This window comes from Tachyglossus aculeatus, chromosome X2 (genome assembly GCF_015852505.1).
Source record: "Tachyglossus aculeatus isolate mTacAcu1 chromosome X2, mTacAcu1.pri, whole genome shotgun sequence".
Taxonomy (NCBI): Eukaryota; Metazoa; Chordata; class Mammalia; order Monotremata; family Tachyglossidae; genus Tachyglossus; species Tachyglossus aculeatus.
The window spans coordinates 9029441-9052599 of NC_052100.1; the positions used below are offsets into that span (position 1 = coordinate 9029441).

General features: G+C 60.7%; 3 protein-coding genes across 4 annotated transcripts; all 3 read right to left on the bottom strand.

Moving 5' to 3' along the window:
• ICAM3 (intercellular adhesion molecule 3) lies at positions 1-5889 on the bottom strand. Of its 2 annotated transcripts, none has more exons than XM_038770873.1 (7): positions 5832-5889; positions 2853-3119; positions 2230-2550; positions 1738-2034; positions 1370-1624; positions 537-785; positions 1-438 (listed from the first exon to the last, which is right to left on the bottom strand). In XM_038770873.1, exons 2-7 carry the CDS (start codon positions 3115-3117, stop codon positions 233-235), a joined length of 1593 nt encoding a protein of 530 aa, XP_038626801.1. In that variant the 5' UTR covers positions 3118-3119; positions 5832-5889; the 3' UTR covers positions 1-232. The 2 variants fall into 2 exon arrangements, with proteins under 2 accessions (XP_038626801.1, XP_038626800.1); XM_038770872.1 differs by lacking the exon at positions 5832-5889 and adding an exon at positions 3441-3877.
• On the bottom strand, positions 5844-17571 carry TYK2 (tyrosine kinase 2). The gene is made up of 24 exons (XM_038770871.1): positions 17486-17571; positions 15759-15953; positions 15543-15666; positions 15232-15379; positions 14824-14987; positions 14174-14573; positions 13861-14070; positions 13317-13474; positions 13115-13238; positions 10608-10818; positions 9787-9890; positions 9369-9521; positions 9117-9204; positions 8817-8944; positions 8431-8566; positions 8182-8333; positions 7573-7723; positions 7376-7473; positions 7063-7255; positions 6832-6950; positions 6545-6717; positions 6346-6463; positions 6140-6250; positions 5844-6032 (listed from the first exon to the last, which is right to left on the bottom strand). Exons 2-24 carry the CDS (start codon positions 15937-15939, stop codon positions 5844-5846), a joined length of 3633 nt encoding a protein of 1210 aa, XP_038626799.1. The 5' UTR covers positions 15940-15953; positions 17486-17571.
• Positions 17572-18578: 1007 nt separating this feature from the next.
• On the bottom strand, positions 18579-23159 carry CDC37 (cell division cycle 37, HSP90 cochaperone). The gene is made up of 8 exons (XM_038771541.1): positions 22989-23159; positions 21013-21300; positions 20615-20720; positions 20315-20430; positions 20072-20194; positions 19592-19774; positions 19425-19496; positions 18579-19049 (listed from the first exon to the last, which is right to left on the bottom strand). The coding sequence occupies exons 1-8, from the start codon at positions 23088-23090 to the stop codon at positions 18900-18902; spliced, it is 1140 nt and encodes a 379-aa protein (XP_038627469.1). The 5' UTR covers positions 23091-23159; the 3' UTR covers positions 18579-18899.

A 23159-nucleotide genomic window follows, 5' to 3' on the forward strand; every position in this document is an offset into this window, starting at 1 on the left:
ACTGAGACCCAGAGAAGTGAAGTGACTTGCCCAGGGTCACACAGCAGACAGGTGGTGGAGCTGGAATTGGAATCAGTTCCGGGGTTCCGCTGGCAGCCATCAGCAGGAATCCTGTGGGTCCTCGGGGCCATGGGATGCTGGCTGCAGTCGAGCTGCATGGCTTACGAGGAAGAACTTCGGCTTTCATTTCAAGCAGTTTATGGAGGGAGGAGGCTGATTATGGACCTATAGGCTAGGAGCTGGAGGGGCAAGGGGGCTGAGGGATCATCGTGTCCCCTTTGGGTAATTCGCTCAGAGCCGATCCTTGGGAATTCTGCACCTGGTAGCGGCGAATCCGCTGCTTTCGGTAGTACCCGTAGCCTGCACTCGCCAGTCCAGCTGCGACGGCCGTGATCACAAACACCCCGATGACAATGGCGAACACATTCACATCGTGGACTGGCGGAGAGAGGGGAGGGCAGAGGTAAGGCTACTGGGGGTGGGGGGAAGAGTGAGGGGGGGCACCCCAGACCCTCAGACCCTCTGCCCTCACTCACAGTCCACGGTCACGACCACGTCCCTGGCCTCGGTGCCCAGATGACTGCTGGCTGTGCAGCGGTAGGTGCCGGCGTGGGCTCGGGTGACCCGCAGCGGGGTCTCGGGGAGGAACGTGTCCTTGATCCCAGCGTGGACACACTGCACAGTCGGGGGCGGGTTCCCCCGGGCCCGGCACCGTAGAACCTGCTCCGTCCCCTCCGGCCACGTCCAGTTCCCCGGGCAGTCCGAGGCATTCATCCGCGGCCCATCTGGGGGAGCACAGACTTGGCCAACAGTGGCCTGGGAACCCCCCTCCATCCACTGCCCACCCTTCCGGCTCTCCCCGCTGAGCAGTCTGAGCTGGGGGGTGCAGGGTCAGAGGTCACTGGGGTCAGATGAGGTAAGCATGGAGGACCGGTGGAGTTGGGAAGGGGCAAGGACTATCACAGGGTCAGTGGTGCTTCAGGACCACCTAGAGGCCCGAGGTTGGGCAGGGTCTGGTGACTGGCCCCAGACCTAGCCTCACTTTTCCTCATCTCCCACTCCCTTCTGCGTCACCCTGACTTGCTCCCTTTGCTCTTCCCCGCCTCTCCGCACCCCCCACAGTACTCATGTATATATCTGTAATTTTATTTATTTATTTATATTGATGTCTGTCTCCCCCCCCCGCTCGCCCAGACTGTGAGCTCACTGTGGACAGGGATTGTCTCTATTGCTGTATTGTACTTTCCCAAGCGTTTAGTACAGTGCTCTGCATAGAGTAAGTGCTCAATAAAAACGATTGAAATGAATGAATGAATGAGTGAATGAGTGACTGGGAAAGGGATGATTTGTGAAATCACGAGGCACTCACAGAGGACGTGGAGCTGGACGTTCTGGCGCTTGACGAGCCGCACATATCTCAGCGACAAGGTGGCCTCACAGGACAACACGCGCCCATCGTCCTCCTCCCGGGCAATCAGCTCAAGATAGGCAGGCTCTCCAGGGGGCTGCTCTGGTTGCCCCTCCAGTTTCACTGAGGCACCGGACCGGGCCCTACAGCTCACATTCACAGGGGTCTTCTCCATGGGGTTTTGCTCGCTGAGGATCAGCTCGGGAGGGAGGAAGTCTGAGGACACAGATACACACACACAGCTGAGGGAGGCCCTTCCCCTCCCAGGACCAACAGATTCCCCCCTCCCTCCATCTCCCCAGTACCACACACACCCCCACCCCGCTTACTGTAGACGGTCAAAGTTTTGTGGGCCGTTCGGCTCTCGCCCCCCACGGCCACGGTGCAGTTCAGGTCCAGCTCCCGCTCGGGTCCTTCCTCAGCCCAAACCGTGGCTTCGGCCGCGAGCCGGTCTCCGTGCCGAGTGACTGTGATGTTCTGCTCCTGGCGCCCCAGAGACAAGTGGATCTGGGCCTCCCCAACGGGGAACACCTCAGCCTCGCAGCTCACGGACTTTGGAGACCCAGCCTCCAAGAGCCGGGTGGCGTTGACCTCAGAGAGGTTCAGCTTGGGGAGACTCAAGAATTCTGCACCGGAGATAAAGAGATTCAGAGAGAGGCAGGCACCCAAAGACAGAGAGCATCAGGGAAAGAGGTTGACATACACGGCTAGAAGGCCGGGTGGGCAGGAAGGTGAGGGAGTTTGAGGGGCTGGCCCCCATTCTGGGACTCAGGCTCTCCCTGCTCCTTACTCGCCCCCTGGCCTGCCCCTCTGGTGCTCACCAAAGACGTGGAGCTGGATGGGCTTCGAATGGCCTTGAAAGATTTCTAGGTCAAGTTTTCTCAGGTCCAAGTCAGCCCGGCAGGACAGATTGGCCCCGTGGTCCTCCCTGTGGGCAGGGGATGTGAAATTGGCCGTGACCACTTGAGATCCGGGTGCCTTCCCCTGGAAACTCTGGTGTCCCAGCTCCCGAGTCCCCTGCAGCAACACCACAGTGAGACTCGCCAAGGGCACTGCCCCCTCGACCTGGCAGCCCACGGTGTAGTTGGCCCCCACGGATGGCCAGTGTTCCGGTGGCACCAGCTCCACGTGCTTTGGGGGCTCTGTGGGGAGAAAGAGGCACGGTGAGGGATGTTGGGGGACCAGGCTAGTGCTTTCTCAATTCCCTCTTACACCTACCTCCATGATCCCCCTCTGCCCCGCCGTCTTCGGGAGGGTAGCGTACGTATGGGGGTGTTTGGTAACCTACCCCCCCACCCCGGGCCTCACCAGGAAACCCCTGGGATTAAAGCCCCCCGGAAGAGAAGCGGCGGCAGGTGCCGGCTTCCCCACGGAGGGTTCGGTGCTCTACACTTCTCAGGAAGATCAGGGGCCCCCTGCCCTACCATGGGCCATCTCCACTCACCGTAGGCAGTGATGTTGACCTCGGCCTCCATCTGGGTCCCGTTACAGTTGGCGAAGCAGAGCGCCCGCCCTCGGTCCGCACCCGCCGTCACAACATACGCCCGCCAGTGCGTCCCACTGGCATTGAGGTGCTTCTTCAGGGCCGTCTCCAGCCCCAGTCCCTCCGGATTGGGGCAGTCCGAGCTGCAGTTGAAGAGCAGGGAGCTCCATGCCCTCACGGCAGGCTCCTGGGGTTCAATCCACAGAGAGAACGGGGTTCCCCACATCCCTAGAAGGACACAGGGTGTTCAAAGCCCCCCCAACCCCACCCTTCGGTGGGCCTCCAGTGCCTCGCAGCCTATCTCCTCCTGCTCCGGCACAACCTCCCTGACTGCAGGAAGGAAGAGGCGTGGATGGAGCCCCACGGGGTTTTGTCCGCAGCATGGGGGACAGGAGGGGGGACTCCAGTGACCACCCTTTTCCCCTTCCAGCACCGAGAAGAAGTCGAAGAGTGGGAAGCCACGGGGCCTCAGGGCCATGGCCTGTGCAGCGCCTCTCCTCCTGAACCACAGCACTCTCTCCTCTAGGTCTTCCCCGTCCCCCATCTCACCCGGGTAGAGCAGTAGCAGCAGTAGCAGCGGATGCGGTGGCCCTGGAAGCAGCATGTTAAATTGCGGAAATGGGGAGGGAGGCAGGGGCAGTGGTAGTTATATTCTGGTAGTGGAGGGGAGAGGAAGTACAACCCTTCTGAATCCAGGAAGCCTTGCAATTCTGCAACAGTAACCGACTGAGTGACGGGTGGGGACTGCACGCTCTGCACTTTGCTTTTGTTCTCACACATTTCTTGGCCTCTTCCTCCTTAAAGGAGGGGTCACGGGGGCTGTTGGTGGATAGAATTCAGCTGAGCGCTAACACCGATAATTTTGTGGTATTATAGATTTGGCAGGACACCCCCACTTCTACCAATGGGCGGACTCTAAAATAGTAACGGCATTAATTAAGCGCTTACTATGTGCAAAGCACTGTTCTAAGCGCTGGGGAGGTTACAAGGTGATCAGGTTGTCCCACGTGGGGCTCACAGTCTTAATCCCCATTTTACAGATGAGGTAACAGGCACAGAGAAGTTAAGGGACTTGCCCACAGCTGACAGGCGGCGGAGCCGGGATTTGAACCGATGACCTCTGACTCCAAAGCCCGTGCTCTTTCCACTGAGCCACGCTGTGCTATCACTTACCTTGGCTTCTTCGGGGAGGCGGGGGTAAAGTCAGTCAGCTGGGGTCAGGGTTGGGTTGGGGGAGAGTAGGGGTGTGACCACGTGAACATCTCTGTGGGACAAGGGGTTGTTGCAACCAACAGAGTGGAAAGTAGCAGCAATGACGCTACTGAATCGGCAGTGTGACTGATGATTGGTTAAAGGCCTGATTCCAGATTGCAGCCTCTGACCCTCCTTGAGCCCACGCCTAAGAAATTAAGCAAAGTCCCCGCTGCCAGGACCCCACCCACCAAACCCCAGTCTTTGTTACGGCCACTCTGTGGGTCAGGGAATCTCATCCTAACCTCCCCGCCGCCCCCGCCAATCCTGTCCTTCCTTCCCCCAGATGCACACACAGATTGGCAGTCTAGAAGGATGATGGCTTTATTAGGACGGGTGGTTACTCAGATTGCTCTAGGGTGGATTCAGTCTGGTGGGAGGAACGGCTTCCGCGTGCTGCCCAGCAGCAGAAAGGTGAACCTAAGGGCAAGCCTAGTGCCCGTGGCTGGCTTTGGGGAAAAGAGGTGGCCTAAGAGGGGGGTACTGATCACCCCGCGGCAGGTTGTACGCACCTGCGCGCGCACACACGCACCCGGAGACTGTCAATATCCTGTCCATCCGTGTGCTGAAGCCTCAAGCTTTGGCTGACATTTTGCCTAACCATGGGCTGCTGAAAGGCAAGACCTGAGCCCTACCGCCACCCTGTCCTGCAGAGCCTCTAAGGACAAGCCACCTCCGCAGAGGATCCCCTGATGAACGGGAGGATGGCCGGCAGATTCACGGCTCCTGGAGGGGACCGGATGAAGGCGCCGGAGCCCAACCGCTGCCAGGGCAGAAGGTGGGGTCCTGAAACACCCGGGGATCATCATCATCAATCGTATTTATTGAGCGCTTACTATGTGCAGAGCACTGTACTAAGCGCTTGGGAAGTACAAATTGGCAACGGGGATGGTGTTTGGCTGATGAGGGGGGAGAGCAGAAAAAAGCCCGGACCCACCGGTAAGCGGTGATGGAAAGATCTGGGGAGGCCCGGATCCAGGGAGAGATTTGCGGTTTATAACTGGGTTGGATTTAATGCTATTTTGACCTTGTACTGCAGCAACCTTGTTATCTCCCGCAAGCCCGTTCACTTCCAATTGTCACTTATGACTTTAACACGGGAACAAGCTTTCTTCAGCTTTAGCAAAACATTCCTATTCTTTTCCGAGAGAACAGCGTGTGACTTGTGTTTCCAGGCCTCCCGCGACCGTATCTGACCCTGAATGAGTCCTGCGTTTATGGGTCAGGAGAGGGGATTTGTAACTCTAAGGCACGGCATGGTGGCAAGTAGTTTGACCTAAATAATCATCTCGGGGTATCCAACTAGGGAACAGCCAGAGGGGGACCGATTATAGTAAAATAAAACAGGTTATTGGCTGGTGGTCACAGGTGGGAGGAAGCCCTGGGGCAGGGAGAGTTTAGACAAGGAACCTCCACTCTGGGTCTCAACCGAACTGCCACCCAGGGCTGGAAGTTAAGTCGGCCCTGGAACACGCATGCACATCCAGGGCGCCCAGCTCCCTCTCCCAGGAAGCGGGGCCACAACCCCTTGGCCTTTCAAAGCAGGGAGCATGCCAGCATACTGGGGGTCGGGGACGGAGGACGGCCCGGAACCAGGGATCGGGCCCAGCCGGACAGGAAAGGGAGGGCTCCAGGGTGTGAACTCAAACCCCTCCCCGCCCCTCCCGGCCCTCAGGCCTCCCACCTCACCCCCAAAACGTTCTATCCTCCGGGACGTGGGACTGGAGGGGGACCGAGTCCTGGACAGGAAGGGGAAGCAGGCCTGCTGAAGATGGAGGGGGCCTGGCCCCGGTACTTCTCCCGGAAGGCCCCGAGAACGGGGATGAGGTTCTTGAAGGTCGGGCGGAAGGATGGGTCGGGCTCCCAGCAGTTCTTCATGAAGAGATAGATCTGGAGTTGGAGGGGAGCAGGGGTGTCAGGGTTGGAGAGGAGGGAACAGATAGGGTAGAGAAATGGGAGGGAAAGGGGGCAGGGTAGAGAGGGAGAGACGATCTGACCTCCCAGGGACAGTCCTTAGGGCAGGGCAACCTCTGGCCTCGGTCCAGCAGGTCAATGAGCCTCAGCACAGTCATCTGGCCCTGGGTGGTCCCGATGAGCTCCACTAATTTCTGACCCAGACAGACGAAGAGAGAGAGAGAGAGAGACCCTCAGTTAGCAGGCTGGCTGGTTGGGCGGGGACGCTGACCCGATCGAAGGCTCTCACCATCGGGGGACTCTGGCCGGGGTCGCAGTGGGTCAGGAGCTCATAGAGGGTGACCCCAAAGGACCAGATGTCGGAGCTGTAGTAGAACTTGCACTCCTTGAGGCACTCCACAGCGTACCTGGGAGGAGCGAAGTGGAGTTGGGGGCGCAGGGGGAGGGAGGGAGCCCAAGCCCAGCCTCCCGCCCCGCTCTCGGCTCACCAGAACACAGGACTGTCCCCATCCTCGCGCACACGGTAGTAGTCCTGCCCGTCAGGCACGGCCTTGGCCAGGCCAAAGTCCCCGATCTTGACCACACTGCCATTCTCCAGCAGCACGTTGCGGGCCGCCAGGTCCCGATGGACGTAGTGCTGGGAGTGGAGGTAGGACATGCCCTGGCAGGGAGGTGGGGGTGGCAATAGGTCAGTCGGTGGCCATCCACGCTGGCCTCCATGGCCCTGGCTTTGCTTCCCTCCCTCCCTCCCGTCCCCTCCCCATCCGGGCCGCACCTCACAGATCTGCTGGGCAAAGAGCAGGATCTGGGCCAGACCCACGCTATGTTTGGGTAGATAGTCCCGCAAGCTGCCCAGCGGCATGTACTCCATGACCAGCTGCAACACCTTCTCCCCTGCAGGACAGAGCGGGGCAGTGGGAGTGAGGGAAAGGAGGGAGGAAGCGGGGGAGGGTGGGGAGAGGAAGAGGAGGGGGGAGGGACGGGGCCCCTCCGACTGGCCACCCACCTTGATCACTGCAGCAGCCCTTGTACTTGACAATATTTTGGTGATAGAGCGCCCGCAGGATCCGGATCTCCCGCTCCCAGCTTCCCCGGAGCCGCGAGCCACAGTCGGCCTTGAGAGACTTGACGGCCACCATCTCGCCGGTGCCGTCGCCCACGGGGTCGTAGCAGCACAAGCTCACTTGGCCAAAGTGGCCCTGGCGGGGGTGGGGCGAGCAGGGCCATTACCACCCTCACCCGTGCCACCCCTGTTAACTGCTCCTTCCCTCCACCGCCCGGCCCCGGCCCCCCAGCCTCCCGGCCTCTCCCCCTCTTACCTCTCCCAGGTCTCGGACCTTCTTCAGGTAGCGCTTCTGGAACAGCGAGGGGTCCACGGCGGGGGCACCGGGCCTGACCGCGATGATGCCGAGCAGGTCTGAGGAGCCAGGGCCATCGTCAGCCCCTGGGGCCTCCCCACCAAACACCTGACTCGGCCGAGCCCCTTGGGTGACGGGGGGTGGGGGGACGCCCTTACTTTGAGGTTGCAGCTGGGTGAGGTCACGCAGTACGGTGCGGAAGGAGGGCCGCTGGCTGGGGTCGTAGGTCAGGCACTGGCCAATCAGGGTGGCAAGTTCTCGGCATGATGGCTCGGGGAGCGGGTGCTGCTTCTCATAGAAACGCTCCTTCTGCGGGGTGGGGAGCACGCTTTTGACACCTGTCTACGTGTTTTTTTTGTTGCCTGTCTCCCCCTTCTAGACTGTGAGCCCGTTGCTGGGCAGGGACCGTCTCTGTTGCCAACCCGTACTTCCCAAGCGCTTAATACAGTGCTCTGCACACAGTAAGCGCTCAATAAATATGAATGAATGAATGACACTGAACCTGTTCCACTGGTGGTGGGGAGGGGACGGAGGGAAGGAGGAGGAAGAGGAGGAGGAACAGGGCAAGGGGCCAAGAGGGGACAAGCCAGGATCGTCTTTCCCTTTCCCTGCCCCCTGTCCCTCCCTAGAGACCAGCAGCTTGTGTGTTTGGCAGGGAAGGAGGGTGAGAGAGAGGGTGGCGGTGGGGCTCCCCAGCAGGGCCGACGGTCCGGGATTGGGGGGCGGGAGGGAGAGAGGCAGCAGGGAAGCCCGGGCCGGTGGTCTACCTCAGAGGGAGTGCGTTCCCGGAGCGGAGCGTCAGCATCGAAGCAGATCTCCAGGAGCGTCGTGCCAAAGCTCCACTTGTCCGCGGCCGGGCCGCAACCTGTCCCGCTCTGCACGCACTCGGGCGCGATCCAGGGGATCCTCTCCACTCGCTCTGCCAGAGGGCGGGGTTGGGGGGGGGAGGGTTGGGACGGTGAGGTGGGGACCCTTTCCCACCTCTTCTCCCCTGCCCCGCCCCCCACCGCTGGCACCTTCCCGGGAGAGCACAGCAAAGCTGACTCCAGGGTCACTGAGCTTGATGAAAGGCTGCAGGCCGTCTTCCAGGCCCCGCCGCGCCAGCAGGACATTCTTAGCGCAGACGTTCCCGTGCATCAGGTTCTTGTCCTCCTGGAAAGGGGACGAGTTCGGCTTTGGTGACTGGGCCAAGGGGCGGGGACTCGGTACGGTTCCGAGCCATGTCCCCTGCCTCCAGGGGAGCCCGTGGTCGAGATCCTGTCCCCGGGGAGCTGGCCACAACCCTTCCACAGAGTCGCAAGTGGCCCAGCCCACGGGCACAGCTTCACCACCGGAGTGCTCGCCTGCCCCTTTCCCCATGGTTCCTGAGCACCGCCCTCAACCCTCAGCCCCGGGCACCCACCAAGTAGCTGAGGGCACTGGCCAGCTGTTGGGCCACGGTGACCTTCCAGGCCACAGGCAGGCGGCCCTTCTCCCGGCGGAGGCAGACATCCAACGGGCCGGCCTCCACAAACTCCTCCACCATGATGTCTGTCATCGGCCCGGAAGAGGGGAAGAGGGGACATGGGGAATGAGGTTGGGGGACCCAGAGAGCTGGGCGTTCGGCAGACTCCTCGGGAGGAACGGTCCCGGGGCCCCGGCTGTAGCCCCCCCTAAGCCCCGCAGACACAGTTCCGCCAACCGCCCCGGCCCCGCTCCTCACTCTCAGAGCCTCGCACACAGACGCCGTAGACGAAAGCCACGTGGATGTGGGAGACCTGGTTCATCAGGCTGGCTGTCTCGAAGAATGCCTGGTTGGGAGGAGACACGATGCAAGGTGGGCCGGGGCGGACACCTGAGTGGGCACCGCGCTCCCACTGGGTCCCACCAGTGGGTCAAAGCAAAGGCTGCAACGACCCCACCTGGCAGAGCCCCCTGCCCCCCGGCCCGCCCGACCCACAGCCCCGGCGCTCACCAAAGAGATGTTCCGGTGGCTGGGGTCCAGCACCTTGAGCACCACGCGCAGCTCCTGCTGGTTGTTGTTTGGCTCCGAGGGGCTCCCCGCGGCCCCCACGCGAAGGCGGCCCTCGTACAGCTGTGTCCGGGTGCCCTGGCCCAAGTGGGCCAGCTGGGTGCAGACCGAAGGGAGCCTCCTGTCACCGCGGCATTGGGGGCGGAGGAAGAGGGAGGAGGTGCGAAGGGGATGGGTAGGAGGGGGCATGCCTTCTTGCGACCGGTCCTAAACTACACGTGCAGGATACGGGTGGTGAGGGGTGGGGGGAGAGGCCCCCCAGGGCACCCAAGCTGCCAACTAGGCTCTCGGAAATGCCGAGACCCTAGTTTTTTCCCACTGCCAGCTCTGTCCTCGCCCCCGCCTCCGCTAACTCTCCTACCTGGGTGATCTCGTCCTTGTGGATCTGGTGGAAGCTGAGCTGGGTGAGGCTGTGTGGTTTGGGGCTGTCCTGAGGTCGCCGGGTAATGATCAGGTTGGAAATCTCTGCAAGGTGGGGGTGAGGGGGGTAAGGGGGGTGGAGAAGCAGACGACCCATACCATGTGCGGGGCAAGAAGGAAAATTTCCAGTGGGGAGTAGCCTGGACAGAACCACTGGGGGAGGGGAGGGGGCCCAGCCATAAACTGGACAGACCCATTTGTGTGCTTGGGTGGGGAAGGAGACCCCCCAATGAGGATGGCTTGGATGGTACTATCCCCCTTCAATTGGGAGCCCCGTGGGAGACAGGGACTGGGTCCATCCTGATTCTCTTGGGTCTACCCGATGCTTGGCATGTAGTCAGCATTTAGCAGGTAATAATAATAATGATGATGGTATTTGTTAAGCGCTTACTACGTGCCAAGCAATGTTCTAAGCGCTGGGATAGATACAAGGGTTATCCGATTGGCCCATGTGGGGCTCACAGTCTTAATCCTCATTTTACAGATGAGGTAACTGAGGCACAGAGAAGTTAAGTGACCTGCCCAAAGTCACACAGCTGACAAATGGCAGAGCCGGGATTAGAACCCACAACCTCTGACTCCCACGCCCGTGCTCTTTCCAACTAAGCCACGCTGCTTCTCTACATGATAACAAGTACCGCTGTTATTATTCACTATTATTATTACCGGTGAGGGAGGGGTGCCACCTACTAGAGATCTCAATGGTGCCAACCTCCCTGCCCCCCCCAGCTCCTCCCACCATCCCCATCCCTCCCGTGGTACCTCCCGGCCGGGGTGGGCAGCAGCGGCGGACGGTGAAGCTGTCGGGGCCAGAGCGCAGGCTGCAGCCCCGGAGAGCGGCCGTGAGCTCGCCGATGGTGGAGAAGCCGCGTTCCCAACCCTCCAGCTGGAACGTGGGGCCCTGGTGCTGCCAGATGCAGAACTGCCTGTAGGTCAGCTCGGAGAGGGCGGCGGTGGGAGTGGGGGTCGGGGCCTGGGTAAGGGCAAGAGGAGGATGGCCAATTCCTCAAGAAACCTCCCCTGGGACCTCAGGCTACAGGGGTCTCTCCGCCCCCACCACTCCACTCTGATCCTCCTTGACCTCTCAAACCCTCCGACACCAAGGACCACCCCCTCCTTTAAACACTCCCAGACCTTGCTACTGCCGGCCCGATGTGCTCATGGCTCTTTCTCCTTTTACCTCACTGGCCGCTCCTTTTCAGTCTCGTTCGCGGGCTCCTCTTCTGCCCCTAACCCCCTCCATGTGGGTCTCCCACAACATCCCCCTTCTGGGGGGCTCATCGCTCTCACGGCCTCAACCACCTGCTCTACGTGGCCGACTCCCGAAGAGCATGACCGTCGGTCGCTATCCCATACGGCTCGCTGGGCACACCACGGTGACATCACTGGTGCCATTTTGCACGAGTCTAGAATGTCTCTCCAGAGGGACACCTAATCCCCCCGCTGGCCCCAGAGCCTTGGCACTCCCCTCTCAGATCTGAGGGAGGCTGGTGGCCAAAAAAAAAAACCAACAAAAAATCAGATATAAAAGCATCCAGTTCCATATCGGAACCCTCCAATTTAGAATGGGAGCCCCATCTGGGACAGGAACTGTGTCTGACTGGATTACCTCGGGTCTTCCCCAGTGCTTGACACAGAGTATGCACTTCATTCACACCACAATTACCCTTATTTGAACTGGACAGGGAACAGGCCAGCTGAAATTCAGGCTGTTCAGAAGAAAACTAGACCCCCTCTGTACTCCTAAATCTACAATACCACACTTCCTCCTGCTTCTGAGACCTATCCATGTGATAGGGCACTAGACTAGATAGGTCCCTAGAAAGTGAGCCTTCTGTGGGCAGGGAATGTGTCTACCAACTCTGTTGTACTGTACTCTCCCAAGTGCTTAGTACAGTGCTCTGCATACAGTAAGTGCTCAATAAATACCACTGATTGACTGATTGATGTGGCTGTCCAAAGATAACGTGTCCAAAATCCCTCCCCGGATCACTCCTAAATTTCCCATCTCTGGCAAAAATACCACCAGCTTTCCTGTCCCAAAGTCCAGAAGCCACTTTCTCATCTTCAAAACCTTACTAAAAATCACATCTCCTCCAGGAAGCCTTCCCTAACTAGCCCTACCCTCTGCATCGTCTATGCACCCCTCAGGTGCTTGGATTCTCACCCCATCCCCAGCCCCACAACACCTATGTCCCTCTCCTTGCACTCTACCGCTTCCTCCTACCTATAGTTTATCTTACGGTCTGTCTCCCCGGCTAGAACGGAAGCTCCTTGAGGACAGGGACCGTGTCCACCGACTCTACTGTACTGTAGTCTCCCTGGCTTTCTGCACACAGGGAACGCTCAAAAAAACCCCACTGATTGACACTGATTTTGTCCTCATATTCACTTAATTGCTACATCTTGACCGTCCCATCCGCAACATCGACGCGCACCTCCCTCTCCTCCCACGAAGCGACTAGCCCTGTGGTCAAATCACCGTTCAGATGACCGCATCAGCTTCCTCGCTGGCCCTCCGGCCTCGAGACTCCTTGCTGTTGCGCAAATCGACGCACATCTTTCCTCGCTTCTTTAAAGCCCGCCTTCCACTGCCAGAACCAAACCGCACCCCTCACCGTCGGCTGCGAGACCCTCCGCCAACTCACCCCACCTCACCGATCGGTCCCCTTCACCCTCTACTCCCCAATCTGCTCTCTTGGTTTCTCCCAAGCCAACCTTCTCCTCACTGTACCTCATCCCTGCCTCTCCTGCTTCTGACCGACCCCTCGCCCACGCCATTCCCCCTCCCCTAAGCCACCGGGTCTCGGCTCTTCTCATCTCTCGAGTCCTACTAAAATTCCACCTCCTTCAGGAAGCCCTCCCCGATTCATGCACAATGTCCTCGAGTTGCCTCACCCTCCCAGAACCCCCACCCTGGGCATTTGATCCTACGATCCTGGGCATTTGATCCTATTCTCGGCCTTTGTGTGGATAGGGAGGTGTGTACTTTTTTTCTTTTAATTTAAAGGTATTATTTAGAGCTTTATCTTGACATTCAAGCGTCTGGACGCCTGTTTTATCCTGAAGTGGATGTGCTGCTCCCTGCTTGGTCCTGTTCTCCCCGTGGCTTTCGCTCTCTGAAAATTGAGTTCCACCTGTCTCCCCCGTTAGAGCGTGAGGCTCCCCGAGAGCGGGGAACACAGGCGTCTCGCTCCCGTCGTGCTTTCCCGAGTGTCCGGTACGCTGTCTACCGCTCGATCAAATGCCATTTTGATTGACCAACTGACCCTGGCCCGATCCCACCTGGACACAGCCAGGATCATCTTGTGGAAATGACGGGCGCTCCAGTGGATCAGGTACAGCCCATCTTCTGGTTCTTCTCTCTGCAGCTTGGCCCGGACGTATGCCTCTCTGCGGAGGGGAGGGGAGCGGGAGTGAGCGAGGCCCCGGCGCTCCCGTTCCCAGCCTCCCCCAGGCCCCGCCACTCACCCGAGTGGCCCGTGGATGCCATTCATGATGCTCATCATCAACTGGGGGGGAGCTACCTGACGGCACAAGTAGTGGCTGGCATCTGTGGTTAGCCGAAAGTAGCCGTCTACCAGAGAGATCAGGGAGAGGGCGGCTGCCGGGGTAGGGAGGGCCAGCTCCTGCACGGGGTGGGGGAGAGGGAGAGAGAGAGAGAGACACACACACACGCGCGTGTGGGGGATAATAATAATGATAGCATTTGTTAAGCGCTTACTATGTGCAAAGCACTGTTCTAAGCGCTGGGGGGGGGTACAATGTGACCAAGTTGTCCCACGTGGGGCTCACAGTCTTAATCCCCATTTTTACAGATGAGGGAACTGAGGCTCAGAGAAGTTAAGTGACTTGCTCAAGGTCACACAGTGGACTTGTGGTGGAGCCGGGATCCGAACCCATGACGTCTGACTCCAAAGCCCGTGCTCTTTCCACTGAGCCACGCTGGGATGGGGCAGGGGGAGCAACAACTGGGTTGCGATCCTCTGAGCCCACTCCGAACCGCAGGTCTTACCAGGCTCTGATTGTCCCGCCGGTGGATGGTGACGCGGCTGCCCGTGAGGACAACGTGCGTGATCTCCTGGAAGTCACAGAAGCGTTCCCACGGCGCCTCTTTTCCCGCACCTGTCTCCCGGCTCTCAACCTTCCGGGCTCGGTGCCTCGGCCTTCTGAGGCGGGAGCCGCCACCAGGGAAGGGGCCCCTCTCCGGGCCCAGAACCGGGTCCTGAAACCGTCCAGACAGCCCCTTAGCTGTGGGCCGGGGAGGGGAGAAGGAGCGGTAGCATCCAGCTCCCCCGGCCTCCACCCCCAGCCCCGGTCCCGCTCACCTGGGCCGGCAGCGGCCGCCACGCAACACCCCCGGTGCCTGTCACCAGCACCTCATGGGTGGCCGTTGGGTCCCCGGGGGCTGGCGGGCCAGAGTGGGTGTCAGGCGCGAGCAGAGGGTGGCTGCTGGGGACGCAGCCCGGTTCCGGCTCCAACCTCGGCCCGACCGGCAGCGCCAGTTCCAGGGCCGGGAAGCGCTCGGTGCCGAAGCGGGGCGCCAGCTGCTCCAGAGTGGCCAGGTACTTGACCATGACGTCCTGGGGGCCCAGCTGCCCGGGCCGGGCCGTCTCCGTCTGGAAATGCCGCAGGAACTTGCGGAAGACGTTGTGCATGCGGAAGCGGGTTAGAGAGCTGTGCCGCTGCAAGTGCCAGTAAAAGGAGCGCGGGATGCAGTCCTTCAAGCTGGCGGGGAGGGGAAAGAGGGCCGTCCTGGGGTCACGGGAGCCGAGGGCAGGCTGGGCCCCGGACTGTCTGGCCAACGGGTGCCAGCCTGGCCCCGGGGCCCACGGGCCCAGGCGGGGGTCACAAACGGGAACAGGCCGGGGGCCCAAATCGTGGCCGCCTCAGAGCACCCCTCTCCCCCACTTCCCCTGAGGAAGGAAGACTCTCGCTTGGGTTAATGGCTCCCCCCCCCCCCCCGGGGCCCAGGAACCTGGTGGTCTTGGCCACGTCCCAGATGGGGACGCCTCGCCGCAGGGCCAGGTGAGCGAGGTGCAGAACGGCCATGCCCAGACTCTCGTTCTTGAAACGGCGGATTTCAGCCTCACTGGGTTGCTCCCACAGGGACACGACGTCGTTCACAAAGTCAAACTTGCCCTGGATGGCGGGAGTCGGGGGGAACCACAGGGCAACCAGCGCGTCACCGGGACACAGGCACCCTCTCCCGGCCCGGGCCGGCATTCCCAGCTGCCCAAACGGGCTGGGGCCGGCAGAGCCTCCCACCCAGCGGTCTGGCTCCCATACCCCCGATGCCGTGGCCGCCCCCAGACCATGCCGTTGTCCACCCCGGCCCTGGGGACCGCTTCTCGTCTGACCCCCTGGCTCTTGGCACCACGCCCACCTGCTCGAAGAGATACTCGAACGACGCTTGGTCCAGCAGCGCCTCTCCCTGCTCTGCCCGCCCCCTGGGGCCCCCAGGGGCCCGGGGCCCGTGGCGGTACACGGCCAGCTCCTGGGTGTGCAGCCCATGCCAGTTACGGAAGTAAAATCTATAGGAAGACCCCCAGATGCCCACGGATGACTCACAAATGCCACCCCCATATGCCCGCCCATCACCCCCGACCTCAGGGAGAGGGGGTTCCCCTTGCCCTTCGGGACACACGGCCGGACGGTGACGGACTGGAGCCTGTCCATCAGCCTCTCGGCCCCCACCTCATGCGGAAGTGCAAGCTCCAACTGCTATCCCGGGCGACCTCAAAGACATGGCTGGGAGGAAACCAGGTCCGGATCTGTGGGTCATACAGGGCAAAGAGGCTGTGGCAGATGGGGGTGATGCCTGAGGAGGAAATAGCAGAGGCAAAGAGTCAGGGGCTCTGGCTCCAGCCAGGGTCCCACCTCCCCTGCTCCCCGCCTCCCCCTTCCCAGTACCGATCTTCTGGGCAATCTGGATGCAGATCTCCTCGGCAGTCAGGGTGCCCAGGTCGAACGTCACGTGGCCCTCCCCACCATCACTCCAGTACAGGAAGACCTTCAGGCCTCCGGTCACTGAGCCCTGGGCCTTGTCCACGTCCAACTCGCTAGACCGCAGGGAGCGGCGGCACAAGGGCATGGCATCCGCGTCGGCTGCAGGAGGGGGAGAGAGAGATGGGCACGGCGGGTGGGGTGGCGGGCCTGGTGTCTGACCCCAGGGAGAAGCCCGTGGAGTCCCAGTCTCCCTCACGTCCACCTTGACTGGCTCTCTACCTGCCCCCCAGCCTGGCAGAGGACAGATAGAGATCAAGAGGATTAGGATTCTGCGGTCTCAACAGATACAGACTGAAAGCTTACAGGATCTTCAAGGGTGCAGACAGGGCAAACACAGAACTGCTGTTTTCCAAATGCCCCAGCACCGGGAGGAATCTGGAGGGAGGCAACCTCCAAACATACAAAAGGAAACACTCCTCGACTCGGAGAGTCAGAGATGGAGAGGGAGCTGCTTGAAGGCTCAGAGGGGGTTTGGAGAGATTCAGGAGCAGACGGTCCATATTGGGTCACCAGAGGGAAAGCTAGGGCTGGTTGGATGGCCCGTCGCTAAGCCTGAGACGCGGCCCTGCCGTCGGTCCAGGGGAAGGGGCTCGGACGTGGGAATCGGTCGACGCGGGTTCTAGTTCTGGTTCTGCCTGGAGTGGCGAACGTGGGCAGAGACCGCACATGCACTGCGCTGCAGCCCTGCCCGCCTCCTCACTCATTGCCCTCTGTGCCCAGGGGGTACGGGACCGGCAGCGCCCAGAGAATGAGATTGGGACAGTGACAAGCCACTAGCTTGTCAATTCTTCTGCACGGGTTCTCGGCCCTGAGAACTAAGGTCCATCTGTCGTCCCTGACAGGAGACTCATTTAACTGTGACGATAGAGAAGTAGCGTGGCCTAGTAGAAAGAGCATGAGAACCTTAGAGTCAGGAACCCTGGGTTCTAATCTCAGTTCAGCCACTTACCGGCTGTATGCCCCTGGGCCAGGCGTTTAACTTCTCTGTGCCTCAGTTTCCTCAGCAGTGAAATGGGGATCCGAAATCCGTGCTCCCTCCCCCTTTCGACGGGGAACCCCATGCGGTACGGGGACCGTGTCCACATTTATCTTGTATCCGCTGCAGTGCTTGGCACGGTCGGTGGCTAACAACCACGGTTAGTTTTCTCTAAATGTTACCAACTTGTACTTCCCAAGCGCTTAGTACAGTGCTCTGCACACAGTAAGCGCTCAGTAAATACGATTGATGATGATGATTAACCAAAGAGGGTGGGTGTCCAAGAAAGCCACCATGTCACGACTCTTGCAACTCTCCCGGGAGGCCGTGGGAGACGGAGTCCCCTTCCTGTTCACCAGCCCCGCAGTGGCCGGGGAACCGACAGCCGCGGGGCTATGAGGAAGGGAATCAGGGCAACTGGGCTCACCACAGGCCCAAGGCTAAGGAATGGGGGCACATGTGAGGCAGGCATACAGACGGCCTCCTTCTTCAGACCCAAGAAAAGGTTGCGACCACTCCCACCATGAGCCCCAGCTGCATCTGCAGCATCGGCATCATCGTCATCACCCTCCTCCCGGGCCCTGAATCCATCGTCCCTTTTGCAAAAACCGCCCCCAGCTCCTCTTTAATAGCTGGAGGGGAGAATCGCTCCCACCTGTCACTCTTGGCTCGGCTCCAGCCTGGTCCTTGCGCGGTTCTTCCGGCTGCCAAGAGGCCGCTTCCCATTGGTTCCCTGTAACGCGCGTCCCCATTGGCCCCCGGGGGCATTGGCCGCTCGAGCGCACTTGAAAGCTCGGCCGCCATTGGCCGGGGCCGCGCTAGCGGTTGGCAGTTAGGCAGCTTGATAAGGAGAATTACGGTAGTTGGCGAGGCACTGTATTAGGCGCCGGGGTGGAGACAAGCAACTCCTGTTGGCCCCAGTCCCTGCCCCACGGCTCAACCCCCAGTTTACAGATGCAGTAACTGAGGCCCAGAGAAGCGAAGCGACTTGCCCAAGGTCACACAGCGAATTCGAACCCATGCCCTGGCCACCGGTTCTCTGTAGTTTAGGGGCACCTTTAGCACCCTTGAATCGTGGAGGGGCCTCAGTGGGGCCGCCATCTCCCCCCCCCCCCAGTAGGGGCAAGGGTAGGCCGAAGAGGAGTGAGGTTTTCGCGTTTTTCTGGTAGACCGTCTTCACAGCCCTCCCGGCAAAAGTCGGGACTCAGTGGTGAGTCGCTTGGCCATATCCATGGACGGTATTGGAGCTCAGGTAAGGTCAGGGACCGAGCGGGGAGAGAGAGTTCTCCCCAACGGGCCCCAATCTGGTGAGTCAGGCAATGGCTCTGCACTCCGGGGTCCAGGAGACCCTTCACCAGTTTAGCTCCACTTGGGGAGGGAGGGCCAGTCGCCCTTTGTGCTTTGGTGCACTTTGGTACTGGGGGATGTGCGATAAGGACGGGGAGGCCGTTCCACTCTCACTGTGGCTGCGCTGGCCCCCGGGCTCCCCATCCCTGGGAATCACGGGGCCTGGGCAACGGCACCCACCTAGTCGCCATTTTTTTTGGTTAGATTCGCCCGACAGCGCCCCGCCATGGTCAGGAGGCAGAAGGGCTCAGTACAAAAGCTGCTTCTCCAAAGGCCTTGGGGAGCCTGGCCATCGAGTCGACTCCCCTCTCAGTTCATCCAACTCTTTATTTTTAAGGTTGTAACTGGGTTCTCGCCCCCTCCCCCCCCCCACCCCACCCCGGCACGCTCCCCACCCCCCTCCCCGCAATGAAAGAGAAGCAGCAGCCCATTCACTGATGAACAGGGCTCAAAAGCCACCTCCGACACACTAGGCCTAACATCCGAACCTGCTCTGACAGACACCCTCACGGCCACCCCACCCACAGCCCCGTCGGGAGGCTGCCAGCAAAGGATGGGCGGCAAGGAGAAGGGGTTGGGGGAGGTCAAGTCCTTGGAGCTCGAGGGGTGCTGGGGGAAGGAAGTGAAGCTGGGTGGTGGGGGAAGGTAAAACAGGCGGGCCCACATTTCTTTGTCCCTCAGGGAAGAGTGTGTGTGTGTGTACGTGTGTGAATGTGTGGCCCTCAGGGATGCTCCTTGTCCGCCTCAGCCTTCTTGGCTGCTGCTGACAGCAGCGCCGCCTCCTCCTCCCCCTTTTCCAAACTGGAGGCTGGTTTCGCATTCGGCACCCACAGCCCCGAGTCGATACAACGCTGCATGTGGTACTTTGCTTCCTGAAACAGAGATGCAGGGGGTGGAGGCAGAGTGAGGGTGACCTCCACCGCCCCCCCAACCCGATAACTCAGCTCCCATCAGCTCCTTCCCTCCCCCGTCCCCACAGGCTGGTCCGAGGTCCCCCCCACTGCCCAGACTCAATGCCTGGCTGGTGAGTGGACTTGCAAGGGAAAGTTCTAATGCCCACCACCCCTGCAGGTGACCAGACAGAGACCAGGAGGGAGGTGGGGTCAGAAGCCAGAGCGGAGAAAATGGCCGGTCCTTTCCCAAACAGACTGGGCTACTTCCACAGTGGGGGAGAATCGTAAGGAGGGGATGCTGGGAGTCAGCCGGCCCCCGCCAGGAGCTACCGGTCACCCATGACCCAAACTCACAGTGGGATCCATCTGGCTGATGGTGTCCTGTAGCATCTGGACATCTTTCACGTCAAAGCACTTTTGCAGTTTCTGAAAGAGTGGGAGATGGGGAGGGAAGTGAGCTGGGGGCTCCCTAGAATGAGGTCGTCCCACCCCAGCCCTCCCTGGCCTCCTAGGTCACGTACCACAGGCAGGGCCTCGTACACTTCCACGGGGTCCAGGCCGCCGGGACCCAGCCGCTTCCGGCGTTCCTCCTCCTCATACTCCTGCACGGCTCGCTCGACCCGCACCTTGGCCCGGCCCCGCACCCGTTCCTTGAAGGACTCCAGTTCGTCGTTAAAGCCCTCCATGTACTGCTGGTCGGCCGTCTGCACATCCGGGGGATGGACAGAGAGAGGGATGAGAACACAAGGACATGCACCCCAGCGCGGGGGGGGGACAGATCCACAGATGACAAGAAGACATTTGGCACGGATCCGCCCCCCCACCGCCAACAAGTCCCTGCTGAGTCTAGCCCTTAGTTCCTGCTCTCCAAGAAACAGCAAATCGCAATTGGCATCCCTGATCCTCTTAGCAGAAGCGTCTTTTGGATGGCGGTGAGAGAAGACTGAGGAGATGGGGACTGACTGATTGACATGCACGTGCGCGTGCACGCGAACCCCCACCTTGATTTTGGTGAAGAATTGGCGGAAGCAGGCACGGGGATCAACCTTGAGGCTCTTAGCCAACTCCAGGATGAACTGCATGACGATGGTCTGGTGGGCCACTTGCTCCATCAGAGCGCATTTCTGTGGAAGGAGGGGATGGGGCAGTCACGGTGGAGGACAGGTTCCTCCCTGCGCCCTCCCCCCACCCACCCCAACTGGTTCGTGCCAAGCCCCCCACCAACCTCTGCACTGGCCACTCACCTCTTCCACCTCCAGATCGATACACCAGATAACCAGATAGTTGGCTGTCTCCTCACAGACCAGGTGGGTGTGATCAGACAGATATTTCTGGCTGTCATCCCAGCGCCTCAACATACCTGCAGGGAGACCAAAAAAGGCGTGGTGGCTTAGAAATAGCCACAGACGCCCCCCGGTACTCTCCCCGCCCCAGCAACCTCTGGGAAGGGAGGAGTGCGAGGTCAGAGGGCTCCAGCCGGAAAGAAACCTCGATGGATGGGACCGCTCAGCTCCTGACCCTCTCCCCCAGGCTTCTAGCCTCACCGAAATGCTTGATCTGAGCCTCGTACTTCTCTACGAAGGTTTTATGTTTCTGCTCCTTCTGTTCCTCCGACTCTTCCTCCTGGTCCGGCTTCACATTGAAGACGCTCTGTGGGACCAGAGATGGGCCTCAGGCCCGGGTCCGGGCCCGAGCCGGGAGGTGCAGCAGGAGGAAATCATCTCCGCTACCCGCCTGGGGCCCTGGCCTGGGGGTGAGTGAAGTCGAGGGGAGACCTTGGATGAAAACCGGATGGGTCTCCGTTCAGCCGGGACCTGACAGGGGCAGGCCAGTGGCTTCCTCCCCCAGATCCGTCCGTCCGTCCGTCCGTCCGCCCGCCCCAACCCCCGCGGCCTCTCTCCTGTGGCCACCGGGGCTGGGGCCATCCCAGCTCAGCACCCACCTTGCTGAAGCCATCCCGACTCAGCGTGTCCACATTCCACGGCATGCTCTTCTCCTTCCGGTGCAGCTCATCCAGCTTCCTCTCCCAGGTCTTCTCTTCCTTGCGCAGTTCCTGGGCCTCCGCCTGCAGCCGCTGCCACTCGCCCTGGGCCCCTTTCCCGTCCCCGTCAGCCACTTCCAGCGCTTTCAGCTTCTGTTGGCACTCGGCCACCTTGCGCTGGCAGTCCCGGCAGCCCCGGTCCAGCTCCTCCTTCTCTTTCTGGAACTGCTCCATGCGCTCCACACGGGCCTGGGCAACAGGGAGACAGTAGAGGAGGAAAGTTGGGGGGGAGGGAGGGGACGTTTACCCCCTGCAGGGGGAGGGGGCCATCCGGCACATGGCACCACTCCCTGTCCCAGTTCCCATGCCGGCTGAGGTCTGCGGTGGGTTCCAGCTCAGCTGGACTGGGCCCCCGCCCAAAATTAACATCAGTGACGGCCGGCCGCTTTCGGGAATGCACAGCAGAAATGAGAGGCAATCCCTGCTCTCGAGTAGTATACGGTCTAGCGGCGGGGTGCGGGGGGAGAGAGGCAGATGGAAATGGTCATTCACAAAACAGGTACAAGAGAAGGCGCCCGGCCTGGTGCTCTGCTCACGGTCGGCGCCCGGTACGTATCGGTGCTGGTGATGACCACGGTGAAAAGCCGAAATGTAAAGGCAAATACACCAACCGATTGACTAAGGAGGCAAATCCAGGCTTTCTTAGGGTGGTGGCATGACCCGGAAGGCGAGGGAATCAATCTGGGAAGGAACCTCTGGTGGCTTTATAGGAGACTCGGAAGGGGCTCTCCCCTCCTCATCTCCTGACCCACGGGGCCTGTTGGGCTGTTTGTGGTTTCCCGAGGGACGGGTGGAAAACCCAAAGGGAGTTGGGCCTCTCCCTGTTTTCAAGGGGAGACCCTCATGGCTCGGGCCTCTCCCTGTTTTCAAGGGGAGACCCTCATGGCTCGGGCCTCCGGTCACCAGGATGGAGGCCTCGGGCTCGGGAACAGATTACCCCTGCGGCTCTCGGTCCTGCTGACCCCACTCCGGGGAAATCGAGACCCAGAGCAACAGAGGGAGAATTCTACTGCCGCTCCCAGCAGGCCGTGGCCTACTTTGGCCTCCAGCCTCGGCTCCCTTTTCTTCTCGTCCCAGACCCCGGTAGGCGGCTCAACAAAGGAGTTGCTCCCGGCAATTATCACTTGGGGAAGAAAAGGGGCCGGGAGGAGTGGAGGGAGCGCGGTTTCCTCAGTTTGGGGACGAGGGAACGGCTTGGATTGCATTTCGGGGAGCCGTCCCGGGCAAGTTCCAATGGGCACCCGGGTGGAGCCGGGCTTCGGGCGGGAAGCGGCGGGGTGGGAGGGAAGGTGTCACAACCCGGCCCGAATTAGGAGAGATTGGGGGGGGGGGGGGGGGGCACAACATGTGCCCGCGGCACACGGGGTAAGGGAAAAAGGGAGGGGACAAGATGAAGGAGGAGGAGGAGGAGCCCCAAGGACAGAACTGGTCTAGGTAGGCCTGGCTGGGTGGGACATCAGAAGGGCTAAACAGGAAGTATGAAGAGAAAGGAGACGGGAAAGGGAGCGAGGGAGAAGGGCGGAAAGTAGGGAACGGAAAGACAACACCCCTAAAGCCCAGGTGACCGAATGGAGAACTTGTACTTCCCCAGCGCTTAGTCCAGTGCTCTGCACACAGTAAGCGCTCAATAAATACGATTGATTGCTTGACTGATTGATTGATTGAGAAAAGAGCCGGCCCCGACGCCCGGCAATGGCGAAGCCGGGAACGGCGCGGGGGGGGGTGGGAAACGGGCGGAATGGCCTGGGGGAGGTCCAGGAGGTTTGGGGGGGAATCTCGGGGACCGGGATGGGGGCGGGGTCAGATGGAACGCATCGTTTCTAGATGGAACGGAACGGAGGGGAGGAATGAGGGGCCCGAAGCGCGCCCCTGCCCACCTGGTGCCGCCAGCGGAAGAGACTGGCCGTGTCGATGTTCGGGTGCGTCTCATCCTCATCGTCCGACACCTCGATGTGATCCCACACGCTGTAGTCCACCATCTTCGTCGGGCTGCGGAGCCACTCCCAGGGGCTGGGGCGCCTGCGGAGCGGTGCGGTGCGGTGCGGAGC

Coding starts and splice junctions, on each gene's coding strand:
- ICAM3 (XM_038770872.1), bottom strand. CDS start 3,495: ATGCTGCTTCCAGGGCCACCGCATCCGCTGCTACTGCTGCTACTGCTC. Junction 3,120..3,440: donor GCTGCTACTGCTCTACCCGG/GTGAGATGGGGG, acceptor GTGTCCTTCTAG/GGATGTGGGGAACCCCGTTC. Junction 1,625..1,737: donor CAAAACTTTGACCGTCTACA/GTAAGCGGGGTG, acceptor CTGTGTCCTCAG/ACTTCCTCCCTCCCGAGCTG.
- TYK2 (XM_038770871.1), bottom strand. CDS start 15,939: ATGCCCTTGTGCCGCCGCTCCCTGCGGTCTAGCGAGTTGGACGTGGAC. Junction 13,239..13,316: donor GGCATCCACGGGCCACTCGG/GTGAGTGGCGGG, acceptor TCCCCTCCGCAG/AGAGGCATACGTCCGGGCCA. Junction 7,724..8,181: donor GGGAACGCACTCCCTCTGAG/GTAGACCACCGG, acceptor CCCACCCCGCAG/AAGGAGCGTTTCTATGAGAA.
- CDC37 (XM_038771541.1), bottom strand. CDS start 23,090: ATGGTGGACTACAGCGTGTGGGATCACATCGAGGTGTCGGACGATGAG. Junction 20,721..21,012: donor GTCGGGATGGCTTCAGCAAG/GTGGGTGCTGAG, acceptor CTGGTCCCACAG/AGCGTCTTCAATGTGAAGCC. Junction 19,497..19,591: donor TGTACGAGGCCCTGCCTGTG/GTACGTGACCTA, acceptor CCACTCTTTCAG/AAACTGCAAAAGTGCTTTGA.